The sequence below is a fragment of the Rhinopithecus roxellana genome, chromosome 5 (genome assembly GCF_007565055.1).
Source record: "Rhinopithecus roxellana isolate Shanxi Qingling chromosome 5, ASM756505v1, whole genome shotgun sequence".
NCBI classification, from domain to species: Eukaryota; Metazoa; Chordata; class Mammalia; order Primates; family Cercopithecidae; genus Rhinopithecus; species Rhinopithecus roxellana.
In genome coordinates this window covers 119,733,025-119,759,974 of record NC_044553.1, presented here as the reverse complement: position 1 = coordinate 119,759,974, position 26,950 = coordinate 119,733,025, and the positions used below count along the sequence as shown (strand labels likewise).

The 26,950-nt window shown below is 42.5% G+C and overlaps 1 protein-coding gene and 1 non-coding gene across 4 annotated transcripts in view; both read left to right on the top strand.

Annotated features, from left to right (window-relative positions):
* Window positions 1–2,009: 2,009 nt before the first annotated feature.
* The window catches only part of AP3S2 (adaptor related protein complex 3 subunit sigma 2), a 57,119-nt gene continuing 32,178 nt past the window's right edge, over window positions 2,010–26,950 (top strand). For all 3 annotated transcript variants that reach the window (XM_010378621.2, XM_030929907.1, XM_030929906.1), the window contains exons 1-4: window positions 2,010–2,497; window positions 7,265–7,356; window positions 7,764–7,875; window positions 22,550–22,621. In XM_010378621.2, coding sequence (XP_010376923.1) covers window positions 2,429–2,497; window positions 7,265–7,356; window positions 7,764–7,875; window positions 22,550–22,621 — 345 coding nt within the window. In that variant the 5' untranslated portion in view covers window positions 2,010–2,428. The remainder of the gene's footprint in view (window positions 2,498–7,264; window positions 7,357–7,763; window positions 7,876–22,549; window positions 22,622–26,950) is intronic.
* Window positions 9,764–9,870, top strand: LOC115897807. Its single transcript, XR_004057599.1, has one exon. It is a non-coding gene; the product is annotated as a U6 spliceosomal RNA (small nuclear RNA).

Genomic DNA, 26,950 nt, shown 5'->3' with positions numbered 1-26,950 from the left:
AGCTAGTTCTTCTTCATAATTCTGTTTCAGAATTTTCTTTGATATTTTTCCTCAACATTTTAAACATTTTTGTCAAGTTTCAGTGCAACTGACTTTGGGTTTTTATTTATTTAAAAACTGGGCCATGCCGGGTGCAGTGGCTCACGTCTGTAATCCCAGCACTTCGGGACACTGAGATGGGTGAATCACTTGAGGTCAGGAGTTTGAGACCAGCCTGGCCAATGTGGTGAAACCCCATCTGTACCAAAAATACAAAAATTTGCTGGGCATGTTAGCATGCGCCTGTAATCTCAGCTACTGGGGAGGCTGAAGCAGGAGAATTGTTTGAACCCGGGAGATGGAAGTTGCAGTGAGCCAAGTACCACTGCACTCCAGCCTGGGCAACAGAGACTCCATCTCAAAAAAAAAACAAAAAACTGGACCAGGCATTGTGGGGGTTTGGGAGGCTGAGGCTGGAGGATCGCCTGAGGCCAGCAGTTTGAGGTTACAGTGAGGTATGACTGTGCCACTGCACTCCAATCTGGGTAGGACCCTATCTCTGAAAAACAAACAAGCAAACCCCAAAACTCTGGCTGCAAAAGTAGTACATATTTCTTTGAAGGAATAAAAGGAAAACTTGATAATCCTACCACCCAAAGATGTTTTTAAATCACTTATGTGGTACTCAGTTATGTGCCATGCACTGTTCCAAGTGCTTACAAATATTATAATAACTCCTTTTGTGTTTATAACAACTGTCTGCAGTCAGTAGACTCATTTTCCAGTTTAGGAAACTGATATTACACCTTTTCTACAGATGAAGAAACTTGCCCAGGGTGCCCAGGCAGTCCGCAGAACCATGCTTTGAATCAGGGCAGTGTGGTTCCGGGGGCCTGTACAGATCAAACACCCTGACTCTGCCATTCCATCAGATACATTATTCATATTTTGGTGTATTTGCCTCCAATCTTGTGCAAAGTGGGTTGTCCCTGTGCATACTTCGTGTAATCTTTTGGCGTAACAGATGTCATGAACACTTCTGTATCATAAATCTTTCCCAGCATGATTTTTATTAGCTATTTAATATTTCTCATATTCATGTAGAACAATGCACTTAACCAATTTCTCATTTTTGTAATAATTTTTTTCCCACTTTCCCCTGTAATAACACTGCTGAGATATATATTTTTTTCTTCTTTTTTTTTTTTTTACTGTTCTAAAGATACTCTGGCAGAAATGTATGTTCCTGAGGCTAAATCTTTTCATACATCCACAATCATTTTATTATAAATTCCAGAGCTGGAAACGCTGAGTCTAATGTTAAATATATATATATATATATATATATATATATATATAGTTTTTTTTTTTGGAGACGGAGTCTCGCTCTGTCGCCCAGGCTGAAGTGCAGTGGCGCAATCTCGGCTCACTGCAACCTCCGCCTTCCGGGTTCAAGCCATTCTCCTGCCTCAGTCCTGGGACTAAGTATCTGGGTATCTGAGTCCCAAATGTCTGGGACTACAGGCGCGCGCCAGCACACCCGGCTAATTTTTGTAATTTAGTAGAGGCGGGGTTTCACCATGTTGGCCAGGCTGGTCTCGAACTGCTGACCTCAAGTGAGCCACCCGCCTCAGCTTCCCAAAGTGTTGGGATTGCAGGCGTGAGCCACCGGGCCCGGACTGTTATATATTTTAAAGGCTTCTGATCCATATTGCCAAACAGTCCTCTGGATCGATTTGCAGCTGTATCCGCTGCTCCATCTGCAGTATACGAACGTGCTCCACTTTACCCACACTGGGTCATTAAAAGAACAAACAAAAATAAGAACTTGATTGATTTGGGATTTTAAATGGAAATGCACTAAAAATTCTTTAATTCTACCATTCACCGTCTACCATGGAGGAACAGCCCATCTGCACGGAGAGACAGCCACGTAATTCCCTGCAGCATTGTAATACTAAAAAATAAAAATGAACCAAACGTTCCTTAACCGAGGAACGGCCGAATGACCGGCGTCTCCACTCCAAGGAACGTTCTGCGAGCGCTAAGAGGAAGGAGGGAGTACATGTTTTGGAGCGGATGGTGAGAAAGGCAAGCTCGCGCCGCCTCTCTGTGTTGGCAACCCGGCTGGTGGTCAAGTTTCGCCTTCTGGGGCCAGCCGTAGGTCTTGGCGAGGGACATAGATCCGGATTCGCATCCTGACCGGCCAACCGACGCTGGTCGAGGTGACCACGCTCCTGGGCATCCGCACCTGCAGTCCGCAGGGGACCCCGCCGCCTTCTCCAGGGCGTCAGAGAGGACGGACCCTTGGGTGCTAGGGCTCCTGGGTGCCGGGGCCAAGTTTCCGAGTGCCGCTTTCAGCAGCGCACCAACCGGAAGTGGCCGTGTTGTGGCGGAAGGAGGCGATTTCTGGAAGTAGCCGGTGCTGAGAGAACCGTGGCCGGCAAAGATGATTCAGGCGATTCTGGTTTTCAACAACCATGGAAAGCCGCGGCTAGTCCGCTTCTACCAGCGTTTCGTGAGTGCGGCCCGGCTCCACCACGCCCGTTGAGGGTGCCCACTATCTCTTCCCTCCTCTTTGGCCTCTCGGCGCCCGGGGGCACCGCTCCTTGGTCACCTGGGGCTCCTGCACCGTGCATGACCCTCACCCTTCTTAAGCACTTAACCTGGGCGCAGGCCGGTGCCAGGCATTCTGTCTCCCGCCCTACTTCCCCCGCTCTTTCTGACCCTTTTCTGGATCCCTGCATTTCTGTGACATTTTGTGACATTTTCCCTTGGGTCTCTGGGAACGAGATAGAAGCGACAGTGGGGAGTATGCCTCGTTGAGAACTTGAATGATTGAAGTCACGTTCTGTCATCGTTTTGGTTGTTGACCACAGTTTCATGAGGAAGAAATATTAAGTTTCTTAAGTTTTTGTTATAGCCAAAGGGTCTGGAAAAGTTCTTTATTTGAAATTATTTTGCTTCAGTGTTGGCCGGGACTTTCCAGACACTAGATACCCTTCACTCTGTAGGGTTGAAGAAAATCATTTTAAAAGTGGAAACATGATGAGAAATTATAAATGCTGCTGCATAAGGGCTCAATAAGTGATTACGTAAAATTGAATTTTCCCAACACGTTCCTTTGCAAACACATAAACATCAGTATTTGCTTCTTGTCTTCCAATATTTTATTTCTTCATGGCGAGGTTTCAGAATGTTACATAATTGGGGTACTGGTGAAAGTGAAGAGGGGAAAGAGTCAGAAAACGTATTCAGGCTTCAGCTCCACCTTTTCTACTCTTGCATCTATTGACAAGTTAATAAACCCTTTTCAGACTTTTATTCTGTCTTTTGTCAATTAGAAATGAAAAACTAATTTTACTCCTTCATAAGATTTTTAAAGCTAGATTACATTTAATTAAGTAGATTACATCGAGGTAAAAATATGAGTATTCAACATAACTATTTGTATTTGCATTTGTGTGTATACAGATTTCCCCCCTAGTTTTTTTCTAACAGGGTTATTGAGATAAAACTAACATGCCATACTGTTTACTTATTTATTTTATGTTATTTACTTATAGAGATGGGGTCTTTCTATGTTGCCCAGGCTGGTCCTGAACTCCTGGGCTCAAGCAATCCACCGGACTCAGCCTCCCAAAGTGCTGGGATTACAAGCATGAGCCACTGTGTCCGGCCCCAGTTTACCTATTTAAAGGGGACAGTTCAGTGTTTTTTATCACGTTCACCGAAGCTGCACAACTATGACCACAATCAATTTTAGATAATTTTCATCACCCCAAAAAGAAACCTCTGCCCATTAGCACTCATTGCCTGTTTCTCCATGACTGTCCCAGCCCTAGAGAGTCTCTTTCCCTCTAAATTCGCCTGTTCTAGAATGGCAGATGGAATTTGCCTACTTCAGGGTGGCAGATGGAATTTGCCTACTCCAGAGTGGCAGATGGAATTTGCCTATTCCATTGCATATAAATGAAATCATAAATAAGTGGTTTTTTTTGTGTCTGCCATGTTTCATGTAGTATAATGTTTTCAAGGTTCATCCATGTTGTAGCATGTATCTGATCTTCATTTCTTTTATTGCTGAATAATATTGCATTATATGGGTATGCCATATTTTGATTGTTTATAAGCTGATATTTCTGCTTTTTGGCTCTTCTAACTAATGCTGCTATGAACATTCTTGTGCAAGTTTTTATGTGGACTTATGACTTCATTTCTCTTGGTTATATACCTAGGAGTAGAATTGCTGGATCATATAGTAACTATGGTGAACATTTTGAGAAACTGCAAACTATTTGACGAACTTTCCAAGTGGCTGCACCATTTTACATTTCCATCAGCAGTGTATAAGGATTCCAGTTTCTTCACATCCCTGCCATTTGTTATTTATTTATTTATTTTTTGATTAAAGACATTTTAGTGGGTGTAAAGTGGTATTTCATTGTGGCTTTTTTTTTTTTTTTTTTTTTTACCCCGAGACTGAGTCTCTCTCTGTCTCCCAGGCTGCAGTGGCATGATCTTGGCTCACTGCAACCTCTGCCTCCCGGGTTCAAGTTATTCTCCTGCCTCGGCCTCCTGAGTAGCTGGGATTACAGGTGTCCGCCACCATGCCTGGCTAATTTTTGTATTTTTAGTAGAGATGGGGTTTTACTAGTTTGGCCAGGCTGGTCTCGAACTGCTGACCGCAAGTAATCTGCCCATCTTGGCCTCCCAAAGTGCTGGGATTACAGGTGTGAGCCACCGCACCTGGCTCATTGTGGTTTTGATTTCAATTTCCAAAATGACTAATGATGTTGAGCATCTTCTCATGGGCTTATTGACGTTCATGTATCTTTGGAGATCATATGATTTTTATAAGACCTCTTGAGCTCATAGATGAAAGTACCTTGAAAACTACAGAGTACTAAAATGATATGAGGGGTTATTAAAATCACTGAGGCATGTAAGCAATTGGTAGTTTACCTTTTTTTTTTTTTTTTTGAGACGGAGTCTCGCTCTGTCGCCCGGGCTGGAGTGCAGTGGCCCGATCTCAGCTCACTGCAAGCTCCGCCTCCCGGGTTTACGCCATTCTCCTGCCTCAGCCTCCCGAGTAGCTGGGACTACAGGCGCCCGCCACCTCACCCGGCTAGTTTTTTGTATTTTTTAGTAGAGACGGGGTTTCACCATGTTAGCCAGGATGGTCTCGATCTTCTGACCTCGTGATCCGCCCGTCTCGGCCTCCCAAAGCGCTGGGATTACAGGCTTGAGCCACCGCGCCCGGCTTAGTTTACCTTTTTACTGAACTAGAAATTAGGTAGTCTCATCATTTCATACCATTTCCCACTGCTGCCGCTTCCCCCAGAGTCAGATAAAAGGCTTTAGTTCAAAAGATGTGTTTTCAGTTTTAAAAAGTGCTGATGTTTAGCATGTTTCGTATTTTGCAGTATATAGACTTAGTTCCTTACAGCATCCTGTCATCTGTGAGCTTTGTTCTTTAAATGGAAATGAGGAAAATAGTGATTGATTTACTCAAATTTGTAGTGACCAATGATTGGCAAGGTTTCATTCATTCAGTAAATACTGTGAGCCATTCCATACCCATGTGAGTCAAAGTAATTTCCCCACAATTATGTTTTCCATGTTTTTTTCCCCTCTCTGTTTCTTTTAAATAACTAACCCTTTCAAAGCTAAATTCAGGGCTGTAGAAAAAAAGGGATTAAAATTACTTGAACCTATTTTCTAACTCTTGGGGCAAGTCCAATTTAAGATTTTCTTATGCTTTGTTACTCAAAGTGTGGTCCCCAGACCAGCAGAAATGGTATTGCCTGGGTGCTTACTAGACTTGCATCTCAGGATTTAACCTATACCTGCTAAATCCGAATCTGTATTTTAACAACATTCACAGCTAATTCATTGCAAATTAAGATTTGAGAAGCAATGGTCTAGAGCTTTAAATGATTTTGTCTTAATTGCTGATTTCTGCCTCTTGTTACCCTTTTTAACCATACTTCTTCTGAAACTCATATGTATAATTAGAAATCAAAGGTGAGTTATCAAAGTGATTTCATCAGAGTTGAGCTTTCTTATGCACGTAGTAAGTGAAAAAATAAGGCCAGACATGGTGGCTCATGGCTGTAATCCCAGCACTTTGGGAGGCCAAGGCATGTGGATCACTATGAGGTCAGGAGTTCAAGATCAGCCTGACCAACATGGTGAAACCCCATCTCTACTATAAATACAAAAACTAGTGGGGCATGGTGGCACATGCCTGTAATCTCAGCCACTGGGGAGGCTGAGGCAGGAGAATCGCTTAAACCCGGGGTTGGAGGTTGCAATGAGCTGTAATCGCACCACTGCCTGGGCAACAGAACAAGACTCTGTCTAAAAAAATAATAATAAAACATTTTATTTGTAGCTCTCTGATTGTTCAAAATTTTAATCTGATCTGTTTTTCTGAATAATACTTTGTTGATGAGTAACACAGCATCTTATATGTAGTATCTATATTACCAGTACAAAAGATGGCAGCTGTATTTGCCAATACAACTTTTTAAAACATTTACATGATTACTTCTTGACCTTCTTTTTTTTATTTTTTTTTGAGATGGAGTCTCACTCTGTTGCTCAGGCTGGAGTGCAGTGGCATGATCTCAGCTCACTGTAACCTCTGTTTCCTGGGTTCAAGCAATTCTCCTGCCTCAGCCTCCCAAGTAGCTGAGATTACTGGCATGTGCCACCACGCCCAGCTAATTTTGTATTTTTAGTAGAGATGGGGTTTCTCCATGTTGGTCAGGCTGGTCTCGAACTCCTGACCTTGTAATCCACTCCCCTCGGCCTCCCAAAGTGCTGGGATTTCAGGCGTGAGCCACCGTACCTGGCCCACATCTTGACCTTCTTAAAATGTTTGACCTGTTGAGATTTATGATATACTTGTCACAGATGTTTTCCAGGGGAAGACAAGATATTTCAGAATCAGGCCTTCTAGTTATTCTCTGACTTTGTATGAGAGTTTATCAATGTTCCTTTTCTTGTTTAACTATCAGCTTACCTATAGGACAGTAATGGTTAGTGACTTAGATATTTAGGTAAATATACCCTATCTTAATTCCTGTATCAGAGCCTTGTCACCCATTTTTCATAGATTCACTCTTACTTTTTCTCATCATTTTTATCATTTCTAGAAACAAGTACTAAATGTTTAGATGTTCCCAGCTTAGAAACACTTCTTCCCTTGTCCATCCCCATGGATGGGATGTAGTTTTTCAGGCCTGCCCACTGATTCACTTATCTTTTTGTTCCATAGCCAGAAGAAATTCAACAGCAGATTGTTCGAGAGACTTTCCATCTAGTCCTTAAGCGGGATGACAACATCTGTAACTTCTTGGAGGGTGGAAGGTAAACTGTCAGCTTCATTTTTCACCCCATATATCCACTTGTGAGTGCCCTTCATTCTGGCAGTACTCAAGTGTCAGGTGGGTACTTGATGCAACTTTAACTGGTCTCACCATGATCTGCTCAGGGAGAGACACAGTTCTCTCTGGGGGCGCAGTTCAATTACTGTGCTTCTGATATCGCTCATTTAGATGATTGGTCCCTTGGAGGATAGGCAGGAGAAAAGGTGAGGTAAGGTGGCTTTAGGTACCTCTGCCAAACTTGGTTGCCATTCACCTAGTAAGAATGGCCTGCTTCTAGCATCTGGCCTTCTCCTTTCCAGTGGGCCCTTTCTCATTCTTTGGCACAAGGTTCCTTTTTGATGTGTTTAATTAAGCTGTGGGCATTTAAATGTTTCCCATCTTCTGCAGTTTGATTGGTGGCTCTGACTACAAACTGATCTACCGACACTATGCTACCCTCTACTTTGTATTTTGTGTGGATTCCTCAGAGAGTGAACTTGGAATCTTGGACCTCATCCAGGTATGTGTAGTCAGCTAATGATGGCAGCAACTTTAGAGTGTTTCCACGGGATTTTTGAGTAACCTTGTGTCCATCTCCTTATTGATACTGGTAAAAGTTGCCAGACGTCCACCAGATGGTGCTCTGGGAGAGCTCCTGAGAAACCCTCAGCACTTGTAGATTTATTGGTTTCTATGTAGCCCTTGCACTACCCTTGGTTTTCATTTACAAACTTATACTTTTTGCCGGACATGGTGGCCCACAATCTGCTTTCAGATTGTTTTTATTACCTTCATGAAAACTGAGATGTGTAGGGACCCTAGCTTGGGAACTATTCATTTAGCATAATTTCATCATTTTATATGTGAGATTCTAGATGAGCTTCTTTTAAGTACTTGAATAAGCCCATAGGTAGAAAACACTCAAATAGATGCTACATTGAAAACTTAAGTAACAACAATTGTGGAAAAGAAAATTCTATAGCTATAAAATGTAAACTTTAAATGCTTACAACAACAGGCCAGGTATGGTAGCTCATGCCTATAATCCCAGCACTTTGGGAGACCAAGGCGGGCGGATCACTTGAGGTCAGGAGTTTGAGACCAACCTGGCCAATACGGTGAAACCCCATCTCTACTAAAAATACAAAAATTATCCAGACATGGTGGTATGCACCTGTAGTCCCAGCTACTCAGGTGGCTGAAGCAGGAGAATCGTTTGAATCTGGGATGTGGAGGTTGCAGTGAGCCGAGATCGTGCCACTGTACTCCAGCCTGGGCAACAGAGTGAGACTCCGTCTCAAAAAAACAATAAATTAAAAATAAATAGGCCGGGCACGGTGGCTCACGCCTGTAATCCCAGCACTTTGGGAGGCCGAGGCGGTCAGATCACGAGGTCAGGAGATTGAGACCATCCTGGCTAACACGGTGAAACCCCGTCTCTACTGAAAATACCAAAAATTAGCCAGGCATCGTGGCGGGCGCCTGTAGTCCCAGCTTCGGGAGGCTGAGGCAGGAGAATGGCGTGAACCTGGAAGGTGGAGCTTGCAGTGAGCTGAGATCGCGCCACTGCACTCCAGCCTGGGCTACAGAGTGACACTCCGTCTCAAAATAAATAAATAAGTAAATAATAAATAAATAAATAAATAAATGCTTACAACAAAATTTGTTTTCTTAAGATAAAAGTTTAAAAGCTAAATATATCTTGGAACAAATAAATTGAAATTTTGAATATATAGTTTTGTAAGATAATTAAAAATTTCATACATTGTATTCACTTATACATAAAAGTATAAATAAAGATGAACCCATCTAAAACAGATGCATCTCGGAGATAATTTTTAAATACTTCCTTAAAACCTGAGTCAGATTGGACATTGAGAGTCAGCATAATAGAAAGAGCTCAAGGTGGGGCGCAGTGGCTCACACCTGTAATCCCAGCACTTTGGGAGGCTGAGGTGGGTGGATCACTTGAGGCCAGGAATTTGAGACCAACGTGGTCAACATGATGAAACCCTGTCTCTACTAAAAATACAAAAAATTAGCTGGACCTGGTGGCATGTGCCTGTACTCCCAGCTACTTGGGAGGTTGAGGTGGGAGAATCGCTTGAACCCAGGAGGCGGAGGTTGCAGTGAGCCAAGATCGCACCACTGCGCTCCAGCCTGGGCAACAGAGTGAGACCCTGTCTCCAAAAAAGAAAAAAAGCTCAAGATCTAGCATCAGGAAATCTGGGTTTGAGTCATGAATTTACCATCTGAAAAGTGATACTAGGTTGTAGAATTCAAATGTGAGAATGTGCTTTATACTACTGTTAACTGTATGTAGCAGGCTATAGAAATGTGTACATAATATGAGTTTATTTGAAAATTAAGGAAATATAGTGATAATGTATTTTAAAACTTGGGATAGAGTGCTTGCTTCAGCAGCATATATTCTAAAAGTGGACCAATGCAGAAAAGATTAGCATTGCCACTGTGTAAGGATCACATGCAAATTGGTGAAGCATTCCATATTATAAAAAATAAGGAAAATTTTTTAAAAGAGAAAAAAAAAATTGGGCCACAGTTATTAGAGAAAATGGAACTTGGAGATTTATATTAACAATACAAAAAGACCAGCTTTATAATTTTTTAAAAATTATTTATTTATTTATTTATTTTATTTATTTTTGAGACAGAGTCTTGCTCTGTTGCCAGGCTGGAGTGTAGTGGCATGATCTCGGCTCACCGCAACCTCCAGCTCCCTGCTTCAAGCGATTCTTCTGCCTCACTCAGCCTCTCGAGTAGCTGGGATTACAGGCACACACCCAGCTAATTTTTGTAGTTTTGGTAGAGACAGGGTTTTACCATGTTGGCCAAGATGGTCTTGATCTCCTGACCTTGTGATCCGCCTGCCTTGGCCTCCCCAAGTGCTGGGATTACAGGTGTGAACCACTGTGCTTGGCCTCTAACTTTGTAATTTAATAGACATTTATTAAATATTTAGTGTACATTGGATTTGGTAAGATAGATAAGTAAAATGTAAAAATAATAGGAACTAAAAAGTTTGATCTTTGTTTTTGTTTTTTTTGAGACAAGGTCTTGCTCTCAAACTGGAGTGCAGTGGTGTGATCACAGCTCACTGCAGCCTCCATCTCCTAGGCTCAACCCATCCTCCTACTTCAGCCTCCTGAGTAATGGGGCCTACAGGCATGCATCACCACATCTGGCTAATTTTTTGAATTTTTTAGAGATGACGTCTCACCATGTTTTCCAGGCTGGTCTCAAACGTCTCAGCTCAGGCAGTCTTCCCACTTTGGCCTCCCAAATTGCTGGGATTACAGGTGTGAACCACTGGACCCAGCTGATCGTTGAAAAGACAATAAAAATTAATAAATAGTTGGCCTAATTGATATAAAGAAGATAGAAATAGAAAACATTGTTTTAAAGGGATGATATATACATAGTTATACTACCAATATATTTGAAATAGCTGACTACAAAAAATAACTGCACTGGCCTGGCACAGTGGCACGTGCCTATAATCCCAGCACTTTGGGAGACCAAGGAGGGTGGATCACTTGAGGCCAGGAGTTTGAGACCAGCCTGACCAACATGGTGAAACTTCGTCTCTACTAAAAATAGAAAAATTAGCTGGGCATGGTGGCACATGCCTGTAATCCCAGCTACTTGGCTACTTGGGTAGCTGAGGCATGAGAATCACTTGAACCTGGGAGGCAGAGGTTGCAGTGAGCTGAGATCACACCGTTGCACTCCACCCTGAGCAGCAGAGCAAGACTCTATCTCAAAAAAAATGAAAACAAAAAACTGCCCAAATGAGGTCAACATAAAGGCACTGAAATAATATTAGGATAAAATAATAGATGTTAAAAAAAAAAAAAAGAACTGACTTCCTAATGGGGTCAGTAGAATTTTTTAAAGTTGAAGTACATTAAAACCTGTATGTTGCATTAAGTTATTTTTTAAAACTTAGAACAAGGAATCCTACTACCTAAGCGTATTTCATGGAATAAATTGGTTATCATCCAAAAACCTGACTCTAAAAAGGAAGATGGGCCATGCACAGTGGTTCATGCCTGTGATCCCAGCACTTTGGGAGGCTAAGGCGGGAGGATCACGAGGTCAGGAATTTGAGACCAGCCTGGCCAATGTGGTGAAACCCTGTCTCTACTAAAAATACAAACAAAATTAGCTGGGTGTGGTGGCCTGTGCCTGTAGTCCCAGCTACATGGGAGACTGAGGCAGAAGAATCACTTGAGCCTGGGAGGTGGAGGTTACAGTGAGCTGAGATTGCACCACTGCACTCCAGCCTGGGTGACAGAGTGAGACTGTGTGTCAAAAAAAAAAAAAAGGGGGAAGATGTTTGTCAAATATTGCTTGTTAGTACTGGTACAAAATTACATACTAACTAAAATTTTAGCCAACAATCAGTTGAACCAAGGGATTGTGAAACCTGACTTTTTTTTCCTTTTTGACTTTCCCGTTAACAAGTAATGTGCCCTTAAACAAATCATCTAGGCTTTATTGGCCTTAAGGGTTTTTGTTTCTTTTGCGTTTTGTCTCTTCTGTGTGTTGGGTGTTGTTGTTGTTTTTTTTTTTAATCTACAAAGATACTAGATATTCTTTTCTAGCCCTAAAATTATTTCTTTAGCAGGAAAACTGCATACTATTAAATAGAAGAATTATACATTGTGTCCAAATAGTATTTATCCCAAGAATGCAAGTCAGTATAACAAAGAAAAATTAATAGTTGGCCGGGCGTGGTGGCTCAAGCCTGTAATCCCAGCATTTTGGGAGGCCGAGACAGGCAGATCACAAGGTCAGAAGATCGAGACCATCCTGGCTAACACGGTGAAACTCCGTCTCTACTGAAAAATATAAAAAGACTAGCCGAGCGAGGTGGCGGGCGCCTTAGTCTCAGCTACTCGGGAGGCTGAGGTAGGAGAATGGTGTAACCCGGGAAGCAGAGCTTGCAGTGAGCTGAGATCCGGCCACTGCACTCCAGCCTGGGCGACAGAGCGAGATTCCGTCTCAAAAAAAAGAAAAAGAAAAATTAATAGTCTATTATAGCAGTAAGAAAAACTAATATAATAAAAATTAGTAGTTGCTGAGAGGAGTGATTATCCAAATTATATTAAATACACTCTTAAACTGGAATAAGAAGCATTTTTGATTAAAAGTACACATTTATTAATTGTTTACTTTCTGAAGCAATGAATATAGTTATGTGGTTCAGAATTCAGAGACACACTATGAGTATACAGGTTGAATATCCCTTTGACCAAAACTGCTTGGGACCAGAAGTGTTTTGGATTTTGGACTTTTTCAGATTTGGGGATATTTGTATTATACTTATCCTAAATCTGAAAGTCCAAAGCTTGAAATGCCCAATGAGCATTTCCTTTGAGCGTCATGTCGGCACACAAAATTTTGGATTTTGTAGTGTTTTGGATTTCAGATTTTTGGATTTCGAGTGTTCAACCTGTATGGTGAAAAATATCCTCCTTCCCCTTTCCCCTCGTCACTTAGTTTACTTTCCCTGAAGCAATCAATTTTAGTTTCAAAACCAAGAGCCAAGAAACCAGAGCCACTGTTATCCGAAGGGTGAAATCTGTAGGCATTTATGAATACTCTTGTTGAGTGTTTCGTCCAGGTGCAGTGGCTCATACCTATAATCCCAACCCTTTGGGAGCCTGAGGCAGGAGGATCACTTGAGCTCAGAAGTTCAAGACCAGCCTGGGCACCATAGTGAGACCTACCTAGTCTCTATAAAAAATCAGATGGTGTGCCCCTGTGGTCCCAGCTACTCATGTGGCTAAAGGCCCAGTATGATCTTTTTTAAACTGCGTTCATTTCTTACGTTGAAGATGTGAAACCCAATCCCATACCTCTTTGTGTGTTCTTGCCTTTTCATATTGAGCATCTACTTTTCTAAATACAGTACTTCCTATTGCTTCACAGTCTTCTAAGTTTCTTCATCAGCTGAGCTACATCCAGCTTCATCGTCACTCTTAATACCCGCTAATTTCCTGTATATGACATTTTGGTCCTTGTTTCCCAAAGTCATAGTTCAGCAGATGGGGAGGTTGCCCAGTTTTTCTTGCCTTGACTTTTTTCCTCTTGTTCAGCAAATTTCACTGGATTTCCAGCTGCTGTGTCATAATCCCTTGGTACAGCTGTTCCATCTCTGCCAAAGCTGTTGCTTGCAGGGCTCCCATTTGAGCTGCCATAGCTATCTGAGTTACTGGCACTCCTGATGCCACCAGGGCAGCAACATTGAGAACAAAATCTCTAGTAACGAGCTATTTCTTGTTTTTGTTTTTCAACAATTTCTTTTTCTTTTAAAAACTTTTTCTGCAACACCCATCCCAACTATTTCTTTTTCTTGCTGTGCTTGTAATTTCTTTGCCTATTCCGTCCTCCCAGCTAAAACTCTTATGCATCCATTGCTGTACCTTTACCTCTGAAGAGAGATGAACTAGAAATCTGGCTTAAACTTCTGGTAAATCTTCTTAGTTTCTCAATGCTCTTCTTTCTCTCTTGTCTTCTGCTTCCTGTACTACCTCTGCTTCTTTCCTATGCGTGTCATATTTATTTATTTACTTATTTTTCACACACAACACAGATGTAGTTTTTATCTTGAACAGGAGCAAGATCTGATCCATGGTTTTCTTTCTTTTTTTTTTCCTTTTTGGAGACAGAGTCTCGCTCTATTGGCCAGGCTGGAGTGCAGTGGTGCGACCTCAGCTCACTGAAACCTCCACTTCCTGGGTTCGAGTGATTCTCCTGCTTCAGCTTCCCAAGTAGCGGGGACCACAGACGTGCACCACCACGCCTGGCTAATTTTTGTATTTTTAGTGGAGACAGGGTTTTGCCATGTTGACCAGGCTGGTCTCAAACTCCTGAACCTCAGGTGATCTGCCTGACTTGGCCTCCCAAAGTGCTGAGATTACAGGTGTGAAGCACTGTGTCCAGCCCATGGTTTTCTTTTCCTTCTCCTAGATCATGATTGTTCTTCTCTCTGCTTCTGGATTGAGACTACTTCTTTTCCCTCTTTCTACTATGATGATTCCTTTCATGAGACCTGTATCTTGAGTGGACTTCTGCTTTCTGACAACTTTCTTTGTGTTTGTGTCTGTCCTCCTCATTTTCAGATGAATTTATTTATTTATTGAGATAGCATGTCATTCTGTTGCCCAGGCTGGAGTGCAGTGGCATGATCACAGCTCACTGTAACCTCTGTTCCCCCGGCTCAAGCTTCTCACCACAGCCTCCTGAGTAGCTGGAATCACAGGCACACACCACCACGCCTGGCTAACTTTTGTGTTTTTTGTGGAGACAGGGCTTTGCAATGTTGCTCAAGCTGGTCTCAAACTTGTGAGCCCAAGCAATTTGCCCACCTTGGCCTCCCAAAGTACTGGGACTACAGACGTGAGTTACTGCACCCAGCCCATTTTCAGATGAATTTAGTCCCTCTCTTCCTTTATCAGAATAATGTTCTTTGTCATTATGCTCCTCAGAAGTGTATTTCTTAGAGGATTTGTTGTAGGATTCCTGTCTCCTTGCCTTATCATGAAATAGGCTTATTATTTTCCTACCTGAGTCTACAGTGTCTTCAGTTCAGCCTTTTTGCCCATCAGCATGCTCTTTGTGTTTTCGTCCTTCATTTTCTTTCTTCTTTTCTTTCTCTTGACCTTGATTGTGATCTTGAATAATAATATTTTGAGTAAGAAAAACAGATGCATCCGACAGTTCTTTTTTTTCCCCCACCATCTGGGGATGTCTTTTTCTGGGGCTAGTCCATATTGTCCTGGATAACTACCCTATCTTGAGAACCCAGTCTTAATTTCATTAAACATCTTTAATGAAAACAGCCTTTTGGCACAGTGCTGCTGCAAAATGTGGTCTGGCTCTCCTCACATGTTCTCTGGCTGCCACAGTTCAGAGCTCAGGCCACTAGGGTGGCACCTCCACTTGCCACTTTTAGCAGTACCAGCCACCTCAAAGCTTTGCCACAGACTAATAGCTCTTTCCAGGGGCCTGGATGGCACCCAGGGGATCTGCCATTGCTTTTTTAATTTATTTTTTACATTTAGCTCATTAATATCTGTTAGATATTTTTATGTCTGCATTGAAATAGGGAACTTTATTTTTCCCCCAAAGGGTAACTGTTCTAACATTATCAGTTAGCTTGTCTTTTCCCCACCAACTTAAAATACGACTCTTACTTTAAAAATTGCATTTTATAAACGTGTATGTTTCAGTAATTTATATTCTGCCCCACTGATCTATATTCCCATGTTAGAATTATACTTTTATTTTATTTTTAAAATTTATTTAGAGACAAGATCTCGCTATGTCACTCTGGCTGGAATGCAGTGGTGCAATGATAATTCACTGCAACCTTGAATTCCTGGGCTCAAACAATACTCCCACCTCAGACTTCGAAGCAGCTGGGACTGCAGGTGTGTGCCACTGTGCCTGGCTAATTTTTTTATTTTTATTTTTTTGTAGAGACGATGTTTTGCTATGTTGCCCAGGCTGGTCTCAAACTCCTGGGCTCAAGGGATCCTTCTGTCTTGGCCGCCCTAAGTGTTGGGATTATAGGCGTGAGCCACCGCACCCAGCCTTAGTATTATACTATTTTAGTTAACAAAGCTTTACAATGAATTTTGATACCTAGAAAGACAAGTCATTCCTTATTATCGCTGTTTTTCCAAATTTTTTTGGCAGGGTAGTCTTTCGCATTTAATTTTCTGTAAGAACTTTAGTCTGTCAAGTTTCATTTTCTAAAGTCCTACTGGGGACTTCCATACTTCTAAATTCATTTTTTTCCTTTAAAACTGTAGAAAGTGAATTTTAAAACACACACACATACAAGGACAGAGAGTACAGGAAAGGAGACAATAGCAATGAAATTTTTGAAAGCAGACAGGAATATGAATGCCTGATAATTGACTTGGAAAGCGACATCCCAGCCACCAACAGGGAAAGCTGACAGGCAAGCCGATAGAACTCTCAAAAGGCACAGAGCTGGCAGCATAGTCTCACTGGGGTATGGGTCTGGAGCAGACAGGGAAAGCTGTCTGAGAACCAGTTAGCTCCCTAAGTCCTTTTCCCAATTCCAATTCTCTGGTTAATTGCCCTTACCCCAGCACAAGACTGCAAGTTTATTCCCTGCCGAGAGTGAAAGAAAGTATCTCTGGCTTACGGGACAAAAGGTGTGCTTGATGGTACAAGTCGGGGATTAAATGATCATATGGATTCTGATTGTCGAATACTAACTTGCCAGCCCACTCAGCTCCCACGTATCTAGCAGCCAGTCTTTTATTCTCCAGGCAGGAGATTGTAAGATTTTGTCTCATGTGTCCGTGTGAAGAGACCACCAAACAAGCTTTGTGTGAGCAACAAGGCTGTTTATTTCACCTGGGTGCAGGTAGGCTGAGTTCGAAAAGAGAGTCAGCAAAGGCTGGTGGATTATTATTAGTTCTTATAGGTTTTGGGATAGGCAGTGGAGTTAGGAGCAATGTTTTGCAGGCAGGGGGTGGATCTCACAAAGTACGTTCTCAAGGGTGGGGAGAAATACAAAGAACCTTCTTAAGGGTGGGGGAGATTACAAAGTACATTGATCAGTTAGGGTGGGGCAGAAATAAATCACAATGGTGGAATGTCATCAGTGAAGGCTATTTTCACTTCTTTTGTGGATCTTCAGTTGCTTCAGGCCATCTGGATGCATACCTGCCGCCACAGGGGATACGCCGGCTTAGCTTGGGCTCAGAGGCCTGACATTCCTGTCTTCTTATATTAATAACAAAAATAAAACAAAATAGTGGTAAAGTGTTAGGGCAGCGAAAATTTTGGGGGGTGGTATGGAGAGATAATGGGCAATGTTTCTCAGGGCTGCTTCGAGTGGGATTAGGGGCGGCGTGGGATCCTAGAGTGGGAGAGATTGAGCTGAAGGAAGATTTTGTGGTAAGCGGTGATATTGTGGGGTTGTTAGAAGGAGCATGTGTCATATAGAATTATTGGTGATGGCCTGGATGCAGTTTTGTATGAATTGAGAAACTAAACGAAAGATATAAGGTCCAAATAAAAGAAGGAGAAAAACGGGTATTAAAGGACTAAGAATTGGGAGTACCCAGGATGTCCAATTAGAGAGTGTCCAAGTGGGATTCAACATTATTGTTTGCTTGGTTGGCGAGTTTTTGGGCTCTGTCCTTGAGTTTTTTTATGTTGTTATATACTAGGCCAGATTGATTTTGGTAAAGACAACACTCTTCATTTAAAAATATACAAAGTCTTGGCCGGTCGCAGTGGCTCACGCCTATAATCCCAGCACTTTGGGAGGCCAAGGTGGGGGGATCACGAGGTCAGGAGATTGAGACCATCCTGGCTAATACGGTGAAACCCCTTCTCCACTAAAAACACAAAAAATGCTCCAGGTGTGGTGTTGGGCGCCTGTAGTCCCAGCTACTCTGGAGGCTGAGGTAGGAGAATGGCGTAAGCCCGGGAGGCGGAGCTTGCAGTTAGCCGAAATCGTGCCACTGAGCTCCAGCCTGGGCGACAGAGCAAAACTCTGTCTCAAAAAAAAAAAAAAAAAAGTGTATATATATATATATGTGTGTATATATATATATACACACACACACACACAGTCTTTTTTTTTTTTTTCAAGCAGCGAGTAAGTCAGGGCCTCCGCGATTTTGGAGGAAAGAAAAATGCAAAGCCAGCAACTGTTCGTTAAACAAGGATTAGAAACGGCTAGGAGAGAGTGAGATTGATAGTGTGGTGGAGATAACTGGGGAGAGGTAGAGGATGGCATAAGAACGGGAACCAGAATAAGAGTGAGTATAAAAGTAAAGAATAGAACTGCATCAAGGTGGAAGTATTGGAGGGTGCCCTGCCACCAAAGATCATCTATCCACTCCAAGAGGGAGTCAAGAGTGGCGGTTTGGGGATAGCACCAGGAGATATCAGCTGTGATGTCTTGGAGAAACAGTGTAAACTGGCAGTGTAAACAAGATCAGGTCATTTATGAATAGTTGAGAATGGTGAATAGGAGTATGACTAGACAGAATATAGTAGGGATGACAGGTTTTTGGGGCGCAGTCCAAGTTGTGGGGGTGACTGCATAAAGCCCTGTTGCAAAGAGTAGGGTAAGGATGGATAGACCTAATAGAATGAAGGGATGTATTAGGCTCATGAGGGTTATTATTGTTCTTCAGAAATGTGAGTGAGTTTAAGGGAAGTAGGGGAGAGTACTCGCAACTTCCAGGAGGAAGAGGAGATATCTGGCTGGCTGGCTGACAGACACAGCTTTATCCTGGAATGGTGAACCCAATGGGGAGGGTCCTGCAGGCAGATGGTGGTTGGAGTACTATAGATGACTAAGCAGGGTCCGGTCCGTAGAGGTTGTAGAGTTTGAGGGGTCAGATTCTTAACAAGAATTGATCATCCAGCTAGGGTGTCTTCATATGGCTGGAAATCTGGAGTAGGCAAGAGAAGATTAGCAGCCTGGAGAATTTCCTGTCTAGCCTGATGGAGGACTGGAAGATAGTCACCTAGAGGTCTGGTGTCTGGGACGAGATTGGGGCCGAGTAAGAAAGTGCGTCCATATAAAAGTTCAAATGGACTGTACTCTGTAGCATCTCCAGGACAGGCTCTAATTCTGTCAGGCCTCTGAGCCCAACCAAGCTAAGCCGTCATATCCCTTGTGACCGGCAAATATGCATCCAGATGGCCTGAAGCAACTGAAGATCCACAAAATAAGTGAAAATAGCCTTCACTGATGACATTCCACGATTGTGATTTATTTCTGCCCTAACCTAACTGATCAGTGATGTACTGTGTAATCTCCCCCACACTTAAGAAGGTTCTTTGTAATCTCCCCCACACTTAAGAAGGTTCTTTGTAATCTCCCCCACCCTTAAGAAGGTTCTTTGTAATTCTCCCCACCCTTGAGAATGTACTTTGTGAGATCCACCCACGGCCTGCAAAACATTGCTCTTGCCGGGCGCGGTGGCTCAAGCCTGTAATCCCAGCACTTTGGGAGGCTGAGACGGGCGGATCACGAGGTCAGGAGATCGAGACCATCCTGGCTAACATGGTGAAACCCCGTCTCTACTAAAAAATACGAAAAACTAGCCGGGCGAGGTGGTGGCGCCTGTAGTCCCAGCTACTCGGGAGGCTGAGGCAGGAGAATGGCCGGAACCCGGGAGGCGGAGCTTGCAGTGAGCTGAGATCCGGCCACTGCACTCCAGCCCGGGCGACAGAGCGAGACTCCGTCTCAAAAAAAAAAAAAAAAAAAAAAAAAAAACAACATTGCTCCTAACTCCACTGCCTATCCCCAAACCTGTAAAAACTAATGATAATCCACCACCCTTTGCTGATTCTCTTTTTGAACCCAGCCCACCTGCACCCAGGTGAAATAAACAGCCTTGTTGCTCACACAAAGCCTGTTTGGTGGTCTCTTCACATGGACACATGAGACAGATTTCACTGGGGAAGCAAATAGCCATGGGGGTGGGCAAGAAGTATCCATGATTGTGGAGCTTCCAGTCAGCCTTTTATTCTTGTAACAAATGAAAAACCAAGGATTATCAGACATCTGAGGAAAACCTCTAACATAGAAGAAGGAGATAAAATGAACAAACAATAAAAAGCAACTTAAAATGGGCACCATATAAAGAAAGGAAAACAGTTAAAAAAAAAAAAAAAAAACCCAAAACCCTATTCTTAAGCTACAGAGAAAGCCTGGCCAACATGGTGAAACCCTATCTCTTCTAAAAATACAAAAATTAACCAGGCATGGTGGTGTACACCTGCAGTCCCAGCTATTCAGGAGGCTGAGGCAGGAGAATCACCTGAACCCGTGAGGCTGAGGCTGCAATGTGCTGAGATCACACCACTGCACTCCAGCCTGGGTGACAGAGTGAGACTTTGTCTCAAAAAAAAAAAAAAAAAAAAAAAGCCACAGAGAAATAAAATCAGACAAACATAAATGGGTGCTAAACAAAAACACTCACAGAACAAAATAGTCTCTTAGAAATAAAAAAATTAGAGGAAATGGAAACAAAAACCCACTTCAATTGAAGTATTAGAAAATCAAGTTAAGCAGTTGTCTCAGAATGGGCAGAGATAGAGAATGGGAGAGCAAAAATAAGAAAATAAGACAGAGGCCAGGTGCAGTGGCTCATGCCTGTAACCCAAGCACTTTGGTAGACCAAGGCAGGGGAATCACTTGAGGTCAGGAGTTCGAGATCAGCCTGGCCAACATGATGAAACTCTATCTCTACTAAAAATACAAAAATTAGCCAGGCGTGGCGGTGCACACCTGTAATCCCAGCTGTTCAGGTGGCTGAGGCAAGAGAATTGCTTGAACCCAGGAGGCAGAGGCTGCAGTGAGCCGAGATCATGGCACTGCACTCCAGCCTGGACGACAGAGCAAGACTCTGTCTCAAAAAAAAAAAAAAAAAAAAAAGACAGAGGTCCAATACTTGAATATAAGCAGCTCCAAAAAGATTGATGAGGAACGTGGAAAGGAGGGAATTCTCAACAAAATAATTTGATAAAATTTCCCAGAACTGAAGGACTTGAACTGCAGGATTATAAGGGCTTACCAAGTACCCAGCATAGTGATTGAGAAATAGACCCATTTAACTATGTGTCCTTTCAGTGAAATATTCTGGCACTGTTAAAAATGTAAAGATTTATGAATAGCATTAATATGAAATTATTGTATGTGGTTTTTCATCTGTTAGATATGTTATCTGGGAGTAGCATTACTAGGTCATAGAACATGAATACATAATGTCAAATAGTTTCCCAAAGTGGTTGGTATCTGACAGAACACAGTGTACTGGTTATCAGTCTCAGGAAAGGAATCTAAATGCTTTTGCCTATTGCATCTTGGTATCAGAGTCAGCAAGGAAAACAGTGCAAACACTGGATAAAGCTTTACTTACATAGAGAAGAGACAGAGCAGGATCAGCTCCAATAGTGTGCATTGGTTCCTCATGGCAAGTGGGTCTGTCTCCCCAGCAGCCGCTGCAGGGTGGTTTGCCTACAAGCACCCATCTTGTGCTACAGTGAAACGGTGTGCCTGGTCTCCGTCACTTGCTGGCCTCAAGTAAGACCCATTTTCATGCAGTGCTGAACAATTCATGACACTGCTGACAATGAGATTGTTTAAATGAGATCATTCTCTGAGAGAAATTAAAAAGTTATGGACAGATACCTAGGTTGTAGTTACATGGTATGTTCATTCTGAAAATTCATTAAACTGTGCCTTTGTCATTTGTACGCTTTTCTGTTACGTTTTATTAAAAGTTAAAAGGTTCTATAGAGAAGTAAGCTCAGGGCTTTTTAAAAAAAATTTTAAGTTGTAAGCACGTAAATTAAATTTATTCATAGGAAGGTGTTTTGTAGGCTAAATAACTCTGACCAAAAAAATTAAAAAGGGAAGGTGTTTTGAAGTTAATGTTAGCTGAAATTAAAACACAGCCATATTAACCCTGTAATAATGAAAACTTTTTTGTACATGTATTCATTGAGGACATAGTATTGTAAGTAGTTGGTTTTTTAAATTTGTTATTTTATGGAATTTTTTTCTTTCTTTCTTTCTTTTTTTTTTTTTAAGAGACTCTCACTGTCACTCAGGCTGGAGTGCAGTGGTGTGATCTCTGCTTACTGCAGCCTCCACCTCAAGCGATTCTCGTTCAAGCTATTCTCGTGCCTCAGCCTCCCAAGTAGCTGGGACTATAGGCTTATGCCACCACATCCAGATAATTTTTGTATTTTTAGTAGAGATGGGTTTTTACCTTGTGAGCCAGGCTGGTCTTGAACTCTTGGCCTGAAGTGATCCGCCTGCCTTGGCCTCTCAAAGTGCTGAGATTGTAAGTATGAGCCACCATGCCCCACCATAAATTAGCATCTTATAAAGGGGGAAGAGCCACATGTGTCTGCTGGTTGTATTGCTATCCTGAAAACAAGGTTTTCCTGTCCTAGATTATTCCCTCTATATCGAGATAAGTAGGGTGATCAGCTAATGCTGGAGACAAAAGATAGGTGGTTTTTTTTGAGATTTGTCATAAAGTAAATAGTATTGTGACAGCCGCCTTTACTTTCAGATGTGACATTGATAAAGCTGTGAATATGTTCCTATTTCTCCTCTTTATCTATTTCTCCTTGTTTTCTAGGTTTTTGTGGAAACTCTGGATAAGTGTTTTGAAAATGTGTGTGAATTGGATTTGATCTTCCACATGGATAAGGTACGTTCTCTTGCAGTTCTCTTCCAAACTAGGGTTACTAGAAAACCAAGAGCCTTGGGTATCTCTAGTACCTCTACACCTTCATTTTGTTTCTTTTTTTTTTTTACTTTTTTTTTTTTTTTTTTGAGACGGAGTCTCGCTCTGTCGCCCAGGCTGTAGTGCAGTGGCCGGATCTCAGCTCACTGCAAGCTCCGCCTCCCAGGTTCACGCCATTCTCCTGCCTCAGCCTCCCGAGTGGCTGGGACTACAGGCGCCCGCCACCTCACCCGGCTAGTTTTTTTTTTGTATTTTTTAGTAGAGACGGAGTTTCACCGTGTTCGCCAGGATGATCTCAATCTCCTGACCTCGTGATCCGCCCATCTCGGCCTCCCAAAGTGCTGGGATTACAGGCTTGAGCCACTGCGCCCGGCCTTTTTACTCTTAAGATAGTCCTAGAACCTGTTTTATTTAATAGGTTTAATAGTTTGGGTTTTGTTTTGTTTTTGCTAAGATCTATTAACAGTTTTAACGTGCATAAGATTATTACTAGGCCTATATCATGGTTCATCTGTTCACAGATTGACTTCTTGATATAGGAGAATGATGTCACTGGCTACTTGGCCAAAGGTGAGATAGTTTTATGTTGATTATAAAATTAGTTTCCTAGTCATAGGCCAGTGACAATGAAACTTTGGAATAATCATGAAGCAGAGGCGTTGACTTAGATAGTAAAATTTATATCTTTCCTAAAGAGTAATATAGTGACTAGGAGATCTGTAATGTAATTCAAGGTCAAGTGATATTCTGTAGGAATGCAGACTATCAGAGGCAGAATTAAAATGGCCCCAAGTAGGTGTTCTCAGATTTGTTTTGCTAGCATAACTGTGACATGGCTTGTGTGATCTTGGCTCACTGCAACCTCTGCCTCCCATGTTCAAGCCTCTCCTGTCTCAGCCTCCCAAGTAGCTGGGATTACAGGTGCCTGCCACCATGCCCAGCTAATTTTTGTATGTTTAGTGGAGATGGAGTTGCACCATATCTGTCGGGCTGGTCTCCAACTCCTGACCTCAGGTGCTCCACCCACCTCAGTCTCCCAAAGTGCTGGGATTACAGGTGTGAGTGAACCACCACGCCCAGCCTCCTAGGTAACTTTGAAAGTCAACATTTGTTGTTTTGTATTTTACCTTCTTTGCTCCATGTTTTTTGTAAGAATCACCCATTTTGTTACATGTAGCCTTAGGTAGTTTAATTTCATTGCTGCATAGGATTTCATTATATGATTTTATCCATTCTATGACTGATGGAATTAGATTGTTTTGAGTTTGGAGCTTTTATGAAATATGTTTATGAAATATCAGCATCCTAGTGCAGAAACATCATGGAACCCTGTTCCTTCTTTAGATACTTAACTTGGGACTCCCTGACAACCTTATGGGGCTTCCAGTATTTACTGATGATTTTGAGTCAGCCTCCCTTTCATGTGAAAGGATTGTATACTTTTTGGAAACTTCAGAGATCTCTTAGCACCCTTTCTTTGCAAGCACTTAGAGTTGTTTTGTGCTTCTCATATGTTAAAGATCTGCTGTTTTGCAACTTCTATCAAGGAGAGCCATAGCTCAAATCTAGTTCCCTTTTGGACTAGAGGGACTAGAGTCCCTTTCAAGTATTAAAGAGACTTGAAAATATAGGGGGAATGGAGAGGTGCCCTCTGTAGGCCTTATTGTTATTATTTTAAAATAGTATTGTTAAATACAGGCCGGATGTGGTGGCTCACACCTGTAATCCCAGCACTTTGGGAGGCCGAGGCGGGCAGATCACTTCAGGTCAGCAGTTCAAGACCAGCCTGACCAACATGGCAAAACCTTGTCTCTACTGAAAGTACAAAAATTAGCCAGGCGTGATGGTGCACGCCTGTAATCCCAGCTATTCAGGAGAACCGCTTGAACCTGGGAGGTGGGAGGTTGCAGTGAGCCGAGGTTGCGCCACTGCACTCCAGCCTGGGCGACAGAGTGAGACTATGTCTCAAAAAAAAAAAAAAAAAAAAAAAAAACCAAATTATTAAATGCAAGGTGTTACTTTCAAAGTTACCACCTGGTTTGCAAAGTGGGTTCTTTGAAGATGCCACCTGTTGCTCACCAGGCTGCAGATGAATTTCTTAACATCTCAGGTGTAGATTCAGGGATTCAGAGATATATTTTACTAGGAAAGGGGGAGTTTTCAAAGCAAGAGAAGAGCCCATGGAGAGGTGTATTGAGGTGTCTCTGCTGGAATGACTTCGTATCACCCCCCTCCTCCAATGCTGTCTTTTTTATCAGGCACCTATGAGAGTAGCTTTACTAGTGGAGAGATCGGCAGAATGCTTAGACACCACGAAATCTGTATTTGTGTGCCAGCTGCTTATAGATGTTGTCTGGGGGCTGGGCACAGTGGCTCACACCTGTAATCCCAGCACTTTGGGAGTCCTGAGGTTGGGAGTTCAAGACCAGTCTGACCAACATGGAGAAACCCTGTCTCTTCTACAAATGCAAAATTAGCCGGGCGTAGTGGCACATGCCTGTAATTCCGACAGGAGAATCACCTAAACCTGGGAGACAGAGGTTGCAGGGGGCCGAGATCGCGCCATTGCACTTCAGCCTGGGCAACAAGAGCAAAACTCCATCTCAAAAAAAAAAAGGAAGTTGTCTGGGAATGCCAGCTGCCCAACACCTGGAAACTTAGGGATCTGTGGGATAATACACACCTGGAGAAGACAGCAGCAGGCCCTGTAGGAAATTGTGTTTGGGTGCAGCCCCTCTCACTGGGAGAAGGGGTAGCCTCCCAACCCCCCCGGTCTAAGCTAGTTCATTGTCTAGGCAACCTGGAGTATGCCTCCACAGTGACTTTTTTTTTTTTTTTTTTTTGAGACAGAGTCTTGCTCTATTGCCTAGGCTGGAGTGCAGTTGTGTGATCTTGGCTCACTGCAATCTCTGCCTGCCATGTTCAAGCCTCTCCTGTCTCAGCCTCCCAAGTAGCTGGGATTACAGGTGCCTGCCACCATGCCCAGCTAATTTTTGTATGTTTAGTGGAGATGGGGTTTCACCATATCTGTCGGGCTGGTCTCCAACTCCTGACCTCAGGCGCTCCACCCACCTCAGTCTCCCAAAGTGCTGGGATTACAGGCGTGAGTGAACCACCGCGCCCAGCCTCCTAGGTAACATTGGAAGTCAACATTTGTTGTTTTGTATTTTACCTTCTTTGCTCCATGTTTTTTGTAAGAATCACCCATTTTGTTACATGTAGCCTTAGGTAGTTTAATTTCATTGCTGCATAGGATTTCATTATATGATTTTATCCATTCTATGACTAATGGAATTGGATTGTTTTGAGTTTGGAGCTTTTATGAAATATGTTGTCATGAATATTCTTGAAAATGGATGCTATTGTACATTTTTGTACATTTTCTTGAAACATCTATTTCTCTTAATAGTGCAATTCCTGGGTCATAGATGAGGCCTCTAGAAGGAAGAAACAGGGGATCACAAAGGCACCAGCAGGCCTGCAGCTCTGGCAGAAGAAGTCTGAGGCTCAAGGCCTCCGGACTGTAGGCCATAGTATCTGCCACTTTGTTAGATAATGCCAAACTTGCCAGAGTGATTGTATCAATTTATACTTCCACCAATGGGGGGTGAGTGTTCCCTTTGCTCCATATGCTCACCAAAAGTTTATATTCTCAGTGTGGTAATCATTAGAACTGATAACTAAATATTTACAGTTCTTTCCCCTTCAGGACACATGGTAAAATTACGCTTCTATGCCTTCCTGAAGTGAGGTGTAGCCATGTGACTTGCTTTAGCCATTGAAGTGTGAATGGAAGTGCCATGTGTCACTTCTAGGCAAAACTTAGGAGCCAGTGCTAATATATATAATAATGGAATGTGTGTGTGTGTGTGTGTGTGTGTGTGTGTGTGTGTGTGTATTCCATTTGTGGAAGCATGGATACACAGCCTCCCACAGCCTGGGTCCCTAACTGAGGATGAGGTAGAGCAGTGTCCCCAAGTGGACCCACAGTGGATGTGTGTATAGTATGAGAGAAATAAACTTATTACTTTAAGCCATGAAATGTTAAAATTGTTCTGTGGCTTAACCAAGCCTGTCCTGACTGATGGATATAGAACTTAATTTTTATCAAGCTAGTAGGTATGTACTGGCATTTCATTGTCATTCTAATTGCATTTCTTATGAAGATGAGCATCTTTTCTTGTTTATTGGCTATTAGGAGGTCCTCTCTAGTGAAATGTTTATTCAGGGCCTTTGTTCTTTCTTCTGTGAGGTTGTCAGCCTGTGTTTTAAAAATGTATTTGTAAGGGCTGG